Source organism: Hyperolius riggenbachi, chromosome 12, assembly GCF_040937935.1.
Source record: "Hyperolius riggenbachi isolate aHypRig1 chromosome 12, aHypRig1.pri, whole genome shotgun sequence".
NCBI lineage: Eukaryota > Metazoa > Chordata > Amphibia > Anura > Hyperoliidae > Hyperolius > Hyperolius riggenbachi.
The window spans coordinates 150,035,507-150,048,748 of record NC_090657.1 but is presented as its reverse complement, the minus strand read 5'-3'; the positions used below and the strand labels follow the sequence as shown (position 1 = coordinate 150,048,748).

General features: G+C 44.9%; 1 protein-coding gene across 1 annotated transcript; it reads left to right on the top strand.

The window, feature by feature from the left end:
- On the top strand, nt 1-10,502 carry KLHL11 (kelch like family member 11). Its single transcript, XM_068264088.1, has 2 exons — nt 1-561; nt 7,452-10,502. Exons 1-2 carry the CDS (start codon nt 125-127, stop codon nt 9,028-9,030), a joined length of 2,016 nt encoding a protein of 671 aa, XP_068120189.1. The 5' UTR covers nt 1-124; the 3' UTR covers nt 9,031-10,502.
- Nucleotides 10,503-13,242: the final 2,740 nt, after the last annotated feature.

Sequence of the window (13,242 nt, the reverse complement as noted above, 5' to 3'; positions counted from 1 at the left end):
GAGGAAGCGACGTACGCGTTATGACGTCTGAGTGTTTCCAGGCTGGCAGTGGCTGGTGACGTCTTTACGGTTGTTAGGCTGGTGTCTGACTGGCTTGAGTGGCTTCCTCACCCTGGAGACGGCGATGGCGGCTGCCATAGCCATGACTTCTATGTCGCCCCCCCAGCAGCAGAGCGTCCCGGAGGAGCCGGAGCAGCGGGACGGGGCGCTGGATGAGGGCGAGGCCGAGGTGTTCGTATCGGAGAGTCACTGCACGGAGCTGGCCTGGCGGCAGAACGAGCAGCGCAAGCAGGGCCTGTTCTGTGACATGACCCTGGTGTTCGGGGGAGGAGGCCGGGAGTTCCCGGCGCACCGCTCTGTGCTGGCCGCCGCCACCGACTACTTCGCCCCGCTGCTCTCTGGCCAGTTCGAGGAGTCGCGCTCCGGCCGAGTGGAGATGAAGTGGAGTTCGGAGCCCGGGCCGGACCTGGAGACGGTGGAGGCGGTCATCCAGTACATGTACACCGGGCAGATCCGGGTGTGCACCGGCAACGTGCACGAGGTGCTGGAGCTGTCCGACAGGTGGGTGCGAGGCTAACCTGTCCAATGCAGCCAAAAGTTTCACTTATGAGCTACCATGGCAACAGTACTCTCTCTGCAGCACGGCTTGTCCGTGATCTTCCATCTGGCTGCCTGCGTACTTAGCTGCAGCTTATTTCCAACATCTGCACTAATTAAAGAGACACTGAAGCGAAAAAAAGATGATATTATGATTTGTATGTGTAGTACAGCTAAGAAAAAAAACATTAAGATCAGATACATCAGTCTAATTGTTTCCAGTGCAGGAAGAGTTGAGAAACTCCAGTTGTTATCTCTATGCAAACAAGCCATTAAGCTCTCTGACTAAGTTAGTCGTGGAGAGGGCTGTTATCTGACTTTTATTATCTGAACTGTAATTGAACTGTTTACTTTTCCTCTAGCAGAGAAGAGTTTATTACTTCACAGACTGCTCTGAAAGACTCATTTTGAATGCTGAGTGTTGTGTAATCTGCACATATTATAGGATAATGCAATGTTAGAAAAAACACTATATACCTGAAAATAAAAATATGAGAATATTTTCTTTGCTGCTAATCTTCTAGTAATTATTCATAGTACACAACCAATTCATTATATCATATATTTTTTTTCGCTTCAGTGTCTCTTTAAGTGACCGATGACAAATGATGACTTGTCTTACACCCTTTAGATTTCCTAGCACTAGTCTACTTTAGGGGACCCGACTGGAATCCCCCAACACAAATGGCTGCTTCCTGCTCATGGCCACATTTGGTTGCAGCAAATAATTTGTAAGAAATAGGGGACCCTGGAGGCAACCCTAAAATTGCACACTCGCTTCTTCTGTGTCTGCTAGCACAACTTTATTAAATCTGTTCAGTTGGACAGGGACTCCTGCTGAGTCACCTATGTTTTACAAATAGCTTTGTCTATAGGTAATCCCGTTGGGTCCCTTAAAGGAAAGGTTCAGGGAGGGTGGGCAAAAAATAAAAATCAAATTCCACTTACCTGGGGCTTCCTCCAGCCCGTGGCAGGCAGGAGGTGCCCTCGCCGCCGCTCCGCAGGCTCCCGGTGGTCTCCGGTGGCGCGCCCGACCTGGCCAGGCCGGAGGCCAGGTCGGGCTCTTCTGCGCTCCAAGGCCCGGAACTTCTGCGTCCCACGCCGGCGCTCTGACGTCATCGGACGTCCTCCGTGTTCTACTGCGCATGCGCAGTAGTTCTGCGCATGCGCAGTAGAGCCCGGAGGACGTCCGATGACGTCAGAGCGCCGGCGTGGGACGCAGAAGTTCCGGGCCTTGGAGCGCAGAAGAGCCCGGCCTGGCCAGGTCGGGCGCGCCACCGGGAGCCTGCGGAGCGGCGGCGAGGGCACCTCCTGTCTGCCACGGGCTGGAGGAAGCCCCAGGTAAGTGGAATTTGATTTTTATTTTTTACCCACCCTCCCTGAACCTTCCCTTTAAAGAAGATTAGCGCTGATTTACCTTTATTAAAGTGATTGTAAGCATTTCAACTGAAAACTTATTGAATGGCTGTACCCTTATGTCCGAGCGCCTAAAAAAAAAAAATCTACTTACATGGGCTTCCTCCAGCCCCTGGCAGCCGATATGTGCCTTGCCGCAGCTTCGCTGCCAGCCGGGGGCCCCTCCGTTCGTGACTTTACCATGCCGGGATTTTCTACACCTGTGCGAGAGCAGCCCCATGTCACGTCCACGTGGTCTGGAGTGTACTGCACAGCAAGGGCGTATCTGGGTAATATAGTGCCTATGGCAAACACTGAGATTGCGCCCCCCCAGTCAGTCTCCTTCCCTTCTAAAAACAGCATCTTTTCTCGCTCCATACATGTGTTATGGTGTCCTGTATTTTTTTGGCTCTGGGTTTTGCTGAGGTTTTTTGGGGGAAATGGCTCTTCTTATTCACTCTCTGTCTCTTTTCTAACACTAAGCAAAGTGCGTCCTACATAATTAAGTAGCCAGGTTCACCAGATATTCGCATTAATCTGATCTGAGGTCTGAATGACATGGAGGCAGGCATGGTGGCACAGCATAGGGGCAGGCATGGCGGTGCAGTACAGGGGTAGGAATGGCACCAAGCAAGCTTGCACCCCTCTAGATACGCCTCTGCTGCACAGTAGTTATGCACCTGAGCAGTACCCTCCAGAGTAGGTGGACAAGCTGTGGAACGGCTCTCATGCAGGTGCAAAAGATCCCAACCTGGTGAGGTTGCCATCACGAATGGAGGGGACCCGGGCCACCGGCTAGAAGCAGAGTTACGGCAAGGGACTTAACGGCTGCCAGGCGCTGGAAAAAGCCCCCGGTAAGTAGATGTCTTTTTTTGGGGGGGGGGAGCTTGGACATTTTCTTTAAGGCATTTTGCACTGGACAGCTGAGGTCCGCACACATTTTTGTCACACCTGAGCGCCCGGGGAGATGGGAAGGGAGCCCATGGCCTGAAGGGGGCTGGAGGAGGCCACAGGTAAGTATAAATGCTTTACTTTAATCCATCTCAGGTACTGCACTCCTATAATAAGTAGCAATAAAAATTCAAATGTAGTAAATTGGGATGCTATGTTGAAATAACAAAATATGATTAATAATTTACACACACACACACGTACACGTATGTTCTATTGTTGTAACAGGAAATGCAAATTCAGTTTGCACGAGATACAAATAAATATTTTTTGCAGATTTTAGGCTGGTAAACTGTTGATACACATTAGTATGCAAGCTAGAACAGTGGCAAGGGGTCAACAGAAACCACTTACACATTATTATGCAAATTACAACAATATAATTTACCACTTTGCTACACCAGATATTAGAGCAGGTCATATTTGAGATTTGGTCTAGTATCCCTCTACACACTTCAGCTGCAAGCTTTGCAATCCATGCTGCATTACGAGGTTCTGGAGCTCCCCCCAATTCTTTCACCCCAGCCTCTTTTGATCAATGTACTACCAACAAAAAAAAATCTAATGAAAAATCAATCAAAGGACCCGGGGGTGCGGTGTGTCCACAAAAAAAAGAAGTAAATAGAAAAGGAAAAACCAAAAAATACCACATAGGGGAAGGGATGCCTCTATATCAGCGATGGCAAACCAATGGCACGCGTGCCAGACCCAGCACTCGTAGCCGAATCTGCTGGCACGCCATCGCTGCTGCGCTATGTCCTGCATGAACTGGCTACGGCGTCTACTAGACGCAGAGCAGGGCTACGGAAAGATGGTGTCCGAAGCCCTGTACTGGAGACTATTTGTGTCTCCAGTACAGGGCTTCAGGCGCCATCTTCCCGTAGCCCTGCTCTCTGCCTGTCGGCGCGGGAGACTGCAGGAGGATCGTCCTGGGAGCTATGCGCCGGAGGCCGGCGGGGAGACTTCTGTCAGGTGAGTAAATTCTTTTTTTTTTGCAGGTGAAATGTGGCCCACTGTGTATTTTCTGGTGAAATGTGGCTGACTGCGTTTATTTTCTGATAAAATGGAAATGCAACAGGGTACCTGTAAGCACTTATCCCCTAGGCCAGTGGTCCTCAAACTACGGCCCGCGGGCCGAATGTGGCCCACCGAGGCTTTTTTACTGGCCCCCCCTCACACAAAATGTATTACTTATAGATGTGGTCAGCTACATCTTTTAATATTGGTGGTCCACATATAGAATGCTGGCTCCACCCGTCCACATGGAAGCCAGAAAGCAGTAAATCGCTGGTTTCCAATCAAATCCCACATCAGGTGACACTGCTGTCTAATTGAACTTCTGGTTGTCACCTGGGTATGTTTCACTGTCTGGCCGATAAAGACTTCTCTATAATTTTAAAGGATACCCGAACTGAAATGTGACATAATGAAATAGACGTGTATGTACAGTGCCTAGCACACAAATAACTATGCTGTGTTCCTTTTTTTTCTTTCTCTGCCTGAAAGAGTTAAATATAAGGTATGCAAGTGGCTGACTCAGACAGGAAGTGACTACAGTGTGACCCTCACTGATAAGAAATTCCAACTATAAAACACTTTCCTAGCAGAAAATGGCTTCTGAGAGCAAGAAAGAGGTAAAAAAAGGGGAATTTCTTATCAGCGAGGGTCACACTGTATTCACTTCCTGTCTGAGTCAGGACTGAGTCAGCCACTAGCATACCTTATATTTAACTCTTTCAGGCAGAGAAAGAAAAAAAGGAACACAGCATAGTTATTTGTGTGCTATGCACTGTACATACACATGTCTATCTCATTATGTCACATTTCAGTTCGAGTATCCTTTAAGTATACTCCGGCTCCCTAGCAGTCTGACGTATGTTGACCCGGCCCTCGACCCAAAACGTTTGGGGACCCCTGCCCTAGGCGGTAATATTAGCAAATGTATCACCCAGACACAAAATATAATTCAAAATATCAAAAGATTTATTTATTAGAAAAAATCTAAAATAGTAATGCTTATCTCAATAGACATACATCCCTACAAAAACCACAATAAAAAAATCTAACCTCAGTCCAGGGAGCCTCCTCAAACAGATTTTCCTTAGATTGCATTATTACATTGAATTTAACATCTTATCCATTAAAAATATCTAAACTTTAATATAATAATATAGTGTGTATATATATATAATGGCCACTTTTAAACCACTTATATATAGAAAGAACAAAATGGTTTGTTTTGAAGAGAGCAGGGCTGCAAAATGTCTGTTTCCATTTACTTCAGAGAATGTAAGAGAGCGCAAGGGTCACTTTAACGTTGTAAATTCTTGTAATACAAAGTCCAAATACCATATATAATAGGGCAATAAAAATGAAGTTCTCTAAACATTCAGGAACAATCACATTTTCTACAGTACAGGATATAGAAGTGTAGTGGGCCCCTTTCTTCTTTTTTTTTTTTTTTTTTTGTGTGTGTGAGGAAATGGTTTTCCACTACTTACCATTTTCTATGGGCATTTGTCCTAGCATCTTAGAGATAACACTTATAGTAATAATCTATAAGCTACTCACAACACTATAGGGTGCAGCTTCTGTAACTGCACAGGGTCCCAGAGCTGTAGGAGGCACTAACTACATAGCCTTCCCCCCACCCCTGTGATGCAGAGGTCCATTATCCAGATCAGATGTTATCGCCACAGTTTTCATGAGTAGGGGATCATGATGGCCACACTTGTTATACAACACCTAGCAGATGGGCCTGCAGGCTGTGGGGGTTAAGAGGGGGAAGTGGTGTGAACTTGTAGAGGCTCAAGGTGGGGTTTGGGATGATCTGCATTACTCACCTACAGGGGTGGAGGTTGGGTTTGCTCCTCTGCTATGAGATTCACCATCCTCCACAGTGAGTGATTGCAGCTTCAAGCTCCCAGCAGTGTTGCATGCCTTGGCATGCAACGCATGCTGGAAGATGTAGTCCATCAGTTAGTACATTGCACGAGTACATTGGATAGCCACCAGATTCGACCATCCGATATATCCCTATCTGATCGAATCTCATCAGGGAGGGATCTATTGCTGCCAGTGTTCTGTACACAGATTTCCAGTAGATTGAATATATTGGAAATCTGTTTTGCCCCCTGCTTCTGCCGGGCCTCCCATGTCTCCCCAATGTAATGTGTCACCTAGGCCCATGGTGAGTGATGCAGTGGAGCTTAAACGCTGTACAACGTAAAGGCTAGTGCCATGTTACTCTTTCTATACAAGATTGAGTGCCACAGAAGCGCCACAGCATCTCTCTAAAAGGGGTGGGGCTAAGCGACGTAAGCCGATACATATGGGGACTTTAGATCTTTAGGTTTTTTGTTTTTTTTTAAAGTTTCGCTTACCTGGGGCTTCTACCGGCCCCATGCAGCCGTCCTGTTCTATGCCGGTCTTCAAGGATCCACTGGTTCCCTGCCACATCTCACGTTCACTTCTGCCGTCTTACAGGTCGACGGTAAATGCACCTGCGTGGCGCACCCATCCTCGCTCACGTCGCTGGGAGCGTCCCGTGCAGACACAGCAATCTCCTGGCTACGGGAGCGCGAATGAGGATACTTGCCGGGCACTTTTAAGTCGGCAGTAACAAAAGTGATCGGCGGCGGGGGACAGGAGGATCTTTGAGGACCGGTGTGGGGCAGGATGTCTACAGGGGGCTGGTAGAAGCCCCAGGTAAATTAAACTTTAAAAAAAAAAAATCAAAACACTGAAGATCTACTTTAAGAGTTAGATGCAGCAAGGAAACAGACCTGGGAGGTATGTGTAACTTTCTCTGGGAGGAGGTTCTGTACAATGTTTAGCTTACACTGTACAGTCTAAGTACACGTGTCAACTGGTGCACTCCTCCTGTGATTTTTCTCCCATTGCCACAGGGATGCCTGTACCCCATGACATGGTGGCAAGTACTTGATCACGTACAGGCGTCCAGCGATGGAGAGGAAACCTAGGACACAGGAAAAGCGCCAGTGGACAAGTGAGTGTAAGCTCTGCTACAACACTCTGCATGGCCCAGGGGGTAAATATTTCACATAGGGGGAGACTGAGTGTAAATCGATCACAATTATGATCATGCAGCCGTGTTGCGGTATTGATCTGCCAGAGAGCTATGCTGAAAATTGAGCAATGTATGGGCACTAAACACTGCAGGGTGGCCTATTGAGCGCGCCCTCAGTGGCTACAGCTCTCAAGCGCTTTAAGACCAACAGGAGAAAAGTGCTAAACAAATGTTGATATTATTATTATTATTTATGACATTATTGTTCAAAGTGCCTGTATTAGTTTTTATGATTCAAAAATATATAAACAATATTCACTTACTAGTATCTTGTACTATTTCTACAAAATTATGTAATTCTAAGAGAAGGCATTTTCACGCTGTATCTACTTTGTTATGCAACAGCACACATTGTCACATCTGAATGTGTACCTTTAATATTTAACATTTCTCTATACTGGTTTTTTTTTTTCTTTAGATTTTTGTTGCTACGTCTGAAGGAGTTCTGTGGAGAGTTTCTGAAGAAAAAGCTGAATCTTTCAAATTGTGTTGCCATTCATAGCTTGGCCCACATGTACACCCTCAACCAACTCGCTTTAAAGTCAGCAGACATGATCCGCCGGAATTTCTACAGAGTCATTGAAGATGACGAGTTCTACACCCTTCCATTCCATCTGGTTAGAGACTGGCTTTCTGATCCCGAGATAACCGTAGACTCTGAAGAGATACTTTTCGAAGCAATTTTGAAATGGATTCAGAAAAACACTGAGGAGAGAGAAAAATATTTTGAAGAACTGTTTAAGCTTCTTCGACTGTCTCAGATGAAGCCTACTTATCTTACTCGACACGTAAAAGCAGACAGATTGGTGGCTACAAATGAAGCCTGTTTACGGTTGGTGGCCGAAGCTGTGGAAGGTCACGCTTTGCGATCAGAGAACCTCCAAGCTGGAAATCAGTCTCTGGCCACTCATCTTACTTCCTTGCCACGTTTTGGTCAGAACATGGATGTAATTATGGTAATTGGAGGGGTTTCAGAAGGTGGAGACTATTTAAGTGAATGTGTTGGATACTTTATTCACGAAGATCGATGGGTAAATTTGCCTCACATTCACAATCACCTTGATGGTCATGCAGTTATGGCGACCGATACCTATGTTTATGTGGCTGGCTCCATGGAGCCTGGGTTTGCCAAGACTGTGGAAAGATACAACCCAAACAGAAACCTCTGGGAGCAAGTGAGCAACCTAATCACTCGAAAGCATTCCTTTGGTCTTATGTCTGTGAAGGGAAACTTGTATAGCATTGGTGGGCATGGGAACTTTAGCCCCGGTTTCAAGGATGTCACGGTTTATGACCCAGAGCAGGATAAGTGGCAAATTCTGGAATCTGCACCGAAGATCCTTCGAGATGTCAAAGCTGTGAGTGTAGAAGACCGCTATGTTTATGTAACGGCCCGCACTCCAGTGGATAGCGATAATGAAGATGGACTTAGAACAATCAATTGCAGATATGACATTGAGAGCAGTAGATGGCAAGATGTAGAGTCTTTGCCAATTCTGGACAATTACTGTGCATTCCAGATGTCAGTGGCCTGCACCAACTTCTACAACACTGCATCATGCTGCCCCAAGAGCTATTCTGTAACCCTTGAAGAGGCTCAAAGTAAGATCTCTCGGCAGGTGTCTAATGAGATTCTTGAGAGCTTACCTCCTGAGGTCCTGAGCATTGAAGGGGCAGCTATCTGTTATTACAAAGATGATGTCTTCATTATTGGAGGTTGGAAGAACAGCGATGACATAGACAAGCAGTATAGGAAAGAGGCCTACCGTTACTGTGCTGAGCGCAAGCGCTGGATGCTACTTCCTCCCATGCCTCAGCCTCGGTGTCGTGCAACTGCCTGCCATGTAAGAATTCCATATAGATATCTGCATGGTACACAGAAGTACCCCATGCCTCCTAATCTGATGTGGCAGAAAGATAGGATAAGGCAAATGCAGGAGCTGCATCGGCACACAATGAACTTACGGCGCACTCCGCGCTCCCAGATTGAATGCTAAATGCAGCTTTTTAAATGCTTACCTTTTCCTTGGAGCCTTTTCTTAGATGCAGTTTGCACATGACAGCCTTTTTGTTTTCCCTTAGACGTTTCTGAGGTGTTGTACAACAGTACTTATAGTAAAGCACGAGGTGTTTACACAGACTGTTATTTGAAGAGTCTCGTAAACTCTATTAAGCATGTTAATGTACATTTAGGTAACGTGTGTATGATATTACACACTTATGCTAATGAAACAAACATACTTTAGCCTTACCTTCTAGGGCAGGATAAATAACATTCCCTCAATAGTTAGATGCATTTTGTCAGCTGCGGTTATGCCAGGCTGATTCCTGTTATAGATCTCTGAAAGGAAACTTTAAATCTAGTGCTTGGGATACGACTCGACAATTAAGAATTACTTGCATATATTATTATAAGAAAGTAATCACTGTAATGTTTGATTTCATTAATGTTTAACTTTAGATCTTGTGGCAACTGGTCTGACCAGCCATATTACTTTCAAGTATGAAAGCAAAGTAATTGATCTGAATACCATTTTTTTTTCTAAATTCCCCATACACTTTTAATTTCACTGTAACACACTCCATGGTGCACCATTGTATGTAAATGCTTACTATCCTGCTATGCTACACCTTACGTTAGACTTTAAATATTTTCTGAGGGCATGGCTAGTCATCTTTATAGGAAACTGTTCCTACTCCCATCCACTACCCCCCACTTACATTCGATTCCTTATAAAAGTGTTGTGTAGTGTTCTATCTACACCCAAAGCACTTAATCTTAAATGAACCGTAAGTGGTTCGTCTTTAATACTTCTTTTAAAGAAGTTTGTTCGGTTAAGGTACAGTAAGTATCCTTTGTAGTGCCAGTAGGCAGTACCAGCAGAAAGATCATTTTCACTCCATTTAGCAAAGCCAAGGTTTCAAAGAAACCCACTGCGTTATTTAAAAGGCCTGATAGATTCACAGTCAAAGTGGATATTGAGTGTACAGAATCTTATCACCGAGGGCCAGTATGCATAGATTGTACTTTGTGACACAGTTAATATAAGCAGAAGAACTTGGCTCTTTGCTTTCGTGCTTGCTTTTTTCCCCCCTTCCAGTTAGTTTAGTTGGCCGCTATTTTTTCCAGATATTAGGAAGACTGACAATCTAATTACTGTATTATGTTTTATTTTGTTAATAGAGGGTTGTTGCCGCTCATGTTTTAATCAGTCTAATAACCTGTAATTTGTGCCTTTCCTCGCACTCCATTCGTGTTAAATGTCGTCTTTTGTTCCTCACTTACGATGTTAAACATCTTGCCCCCCCCTTCCTTGTCTTTGGTTGTTGCTCGTTGCACTTTAAATATTTACATAATGAGTAAATCTCCGGCATGCTACTTTAATTTAAGTGTGAAATGATTTTGTCTCTACTATGTTAATTTCAGTTTTTCAAAGCGGTTGTACTAATAAAGCTTGCACCATGTTAACTGTGTGTAAACCACCAGTGTCTGCTTATGCCTTGGTATGAAGCATTATTTGGAATTAACATTTAGCTTTAAGTATGGCATTGCTTTCTTAAAACAGAAAGCAGTGATTGCATGTGATTGCTTCCCCTGATGGGGTGGGTGGAGCCAAAGTTGTTTTTTTTTCTCTTTTCCCTTCTGCAAGCTAGCATCTCTACGTTGTTTGTAATATAAAGCACCGCATATACTGAAATATTACAGTAATTCAGATTTTCTTGGGCTTTTACATTTTATCAACTCCGGTCCCCATAGTAATGTTTTGCAGGAAATGCAATGGAATATTTCCTGATAGGCAATTCCAGCTGGTCAGCACTGCCCCCCCCCCCCCCCCCTTCCTTCTTTACCTGATGCAATGAAGAACACTCGAGAAGGGTTGCAGGAGTTGCCCCTCCTGGTTCCAGCCATGAGGTTTCCTCCCTCTGGCCGCTGTATTCTGTGTATCCTCTATCTCCTCTCGATATTGCTGTTGTCTCCTGGGTTCCTCTGCCACCACCATAGCCCAGACCTGCTCTGAATGCTTCTCTCTACTGCCGATATTAATTTGGGCCCAAACAAGTCTTACTGCAGTGGTCTGATATTCTCCCAAGTAGATGCTTCTACTGCTGGCAAATCTGCGTTCTTACACTTTGTGATATTTGGCAGGTAAGACTTGCTCTACCATGTAGAGTTGGGGAGAGGCAAACACTAGTTTAGTTGTGCTTTAGCTGATCTAGTATAGCTCTTAATGTACACTGACCACCAGTACAGTAGTATAGCTCTTAACGTACACTGACCACCATTTTTTTTTTTTTTTTTTTTTTTTTTTTACACTGAACAATGCACAGTATGCCTCAGGGTAGTAGCAGCATTGCTTGCCTACAGCTCCCAATCCCTGTGGAAGTAGCCATCATCGTAAGCAGCTGGCCGCACTTCAAAGGATCCACTTCTGTAGTGAACCTTTGGCTGAAATGCATGCTGGGAGGTGCATTCCAGGAGTTGTAGTCCATACATCTCACCAGTGGGATCTATGTACTACTGGAGCAGCCCCTCGTAGGACAGCAGTGGCGCTCCTCCTAACCCCCATCCCCCCTCAATGGCATACTGCATTTGAAACCTCCCTTATGGGGAGATTAAAACATTTACCAATGCTCAGTGTCCTTTAAGGAGGGAGATACAGAGTTAGCATTGTTCTTTGCTTCCATTGTAGTGTTTTTTTTGGAAATGTAAAACTGAAGCTACGAAATACAGAAAAGGAAACTGTAAACTACCAACTAACACAAATTTTGGGTATCTTAAAGCGCACCTAAACTGATGTGTGATCAACATGGATGTGTATATGTAGTACCAAGCCTTGTTAAAATTTGCCTTTGTTTACGTTTTTACTTTTTCAATTTGAAGTAAACCTGTGATGAAGGGAACAAATGGATTTATACTTACCTGAGATTCTCCAGCCCCCTGTAGTCTGTGGGCTTCCTCTGTGTCTGCCTGATCCCCTCAGTTCGCCTGCTGTCAGCCCCGATAGTCTGAGAGTACTGTGCATGTGCGGCCCAGGCAGTATGCCTTCTTGTGCTTGCGCTCTGCTACTGCACTGGCACATAATGCTCCTGACTGTGGAAGGTCGGCCAGGCCCATGCATTGCCACTAGTAGTCAGGGACTCTACAGGTACTGACTGCAGGAGAACGGACAGACAGACACCGAGTGAGCCCGCATGCTACAGTAGGCAGGAGGAAGCCCTAGGTATGTATAAATCCTTTTGTTTGAAGCGTCTCAGGTGCACTTTTTTTTGTATGCAAATTGGACAGTCAAATGCAGCTGGGCTCTCTTTAAAAATAAAAAAAACAAAATTATTTTTTTATCTGGCTGTGCAAACAATGCTGAGAACGAGTGCTCTCAAGCTCCAAAACGAATTATTTCTTCCACACTGGAGATGAATGAACCTGGTTTTAGTCAGTGATATGGCTGCTGTGCACACTCCAGTCAAAATGTAACCTCTTACAAATAATATAATTGCTGGTAAACACCATGCAAGTTTCCGGCAGATTGACGGGTTGAATCGATAATTTGTCATGTCTGATCTGCTCTTGATCAAGATTTGTACACAATTAGGATGTACTGGCTGTAAAAATGTGCAAGCTGAGGGGTCTCCTAAAAATAAAGCCATTCTCGGAGGTATGTGATAAACTTTCTCTAGGTTTTCATAGTAGAATGCATATGTTCAAATTGTTGAGAAACCCTGCTTTAGACCAGTGTTCCTTAAACCTGTCCTCAAGGCCCACCAACGCTGCATGTTTTGTATAAACCCACAGAGGTAGTAAATCAGCTCAGCTGCAACACTAATTACCCCACCTGTGATTGTGTGTGGTTTCCTGCAAAACATGTTCTGTTGGTGGGCCTTGAGGATAGGGTTGGGGATCTCTGCTTTAGCGCACAAAAATGTTTAGTCCTAATGTACTTTGACAGGTCTCTAATCTATTTCAACAAATTCCCACACATTTACATGTGTAATAAATTAATCACATACCTACTGGTATACTGATAAAATTGTCTGGTCACATGATCAGTTTTCTTCCTTATTTCAAATGATGCCATATAAAAAGTAGCTCCGCTTATGCAGCCAACACTGGTATCTGAGTGCCTAATAAACTGGAAGTAGGAAATCTGAGTGCCCATTAAAGAGAACCCGAGGTGGGATTTAATTGTTAGTGGGGCACAGAGGCTGGCTGT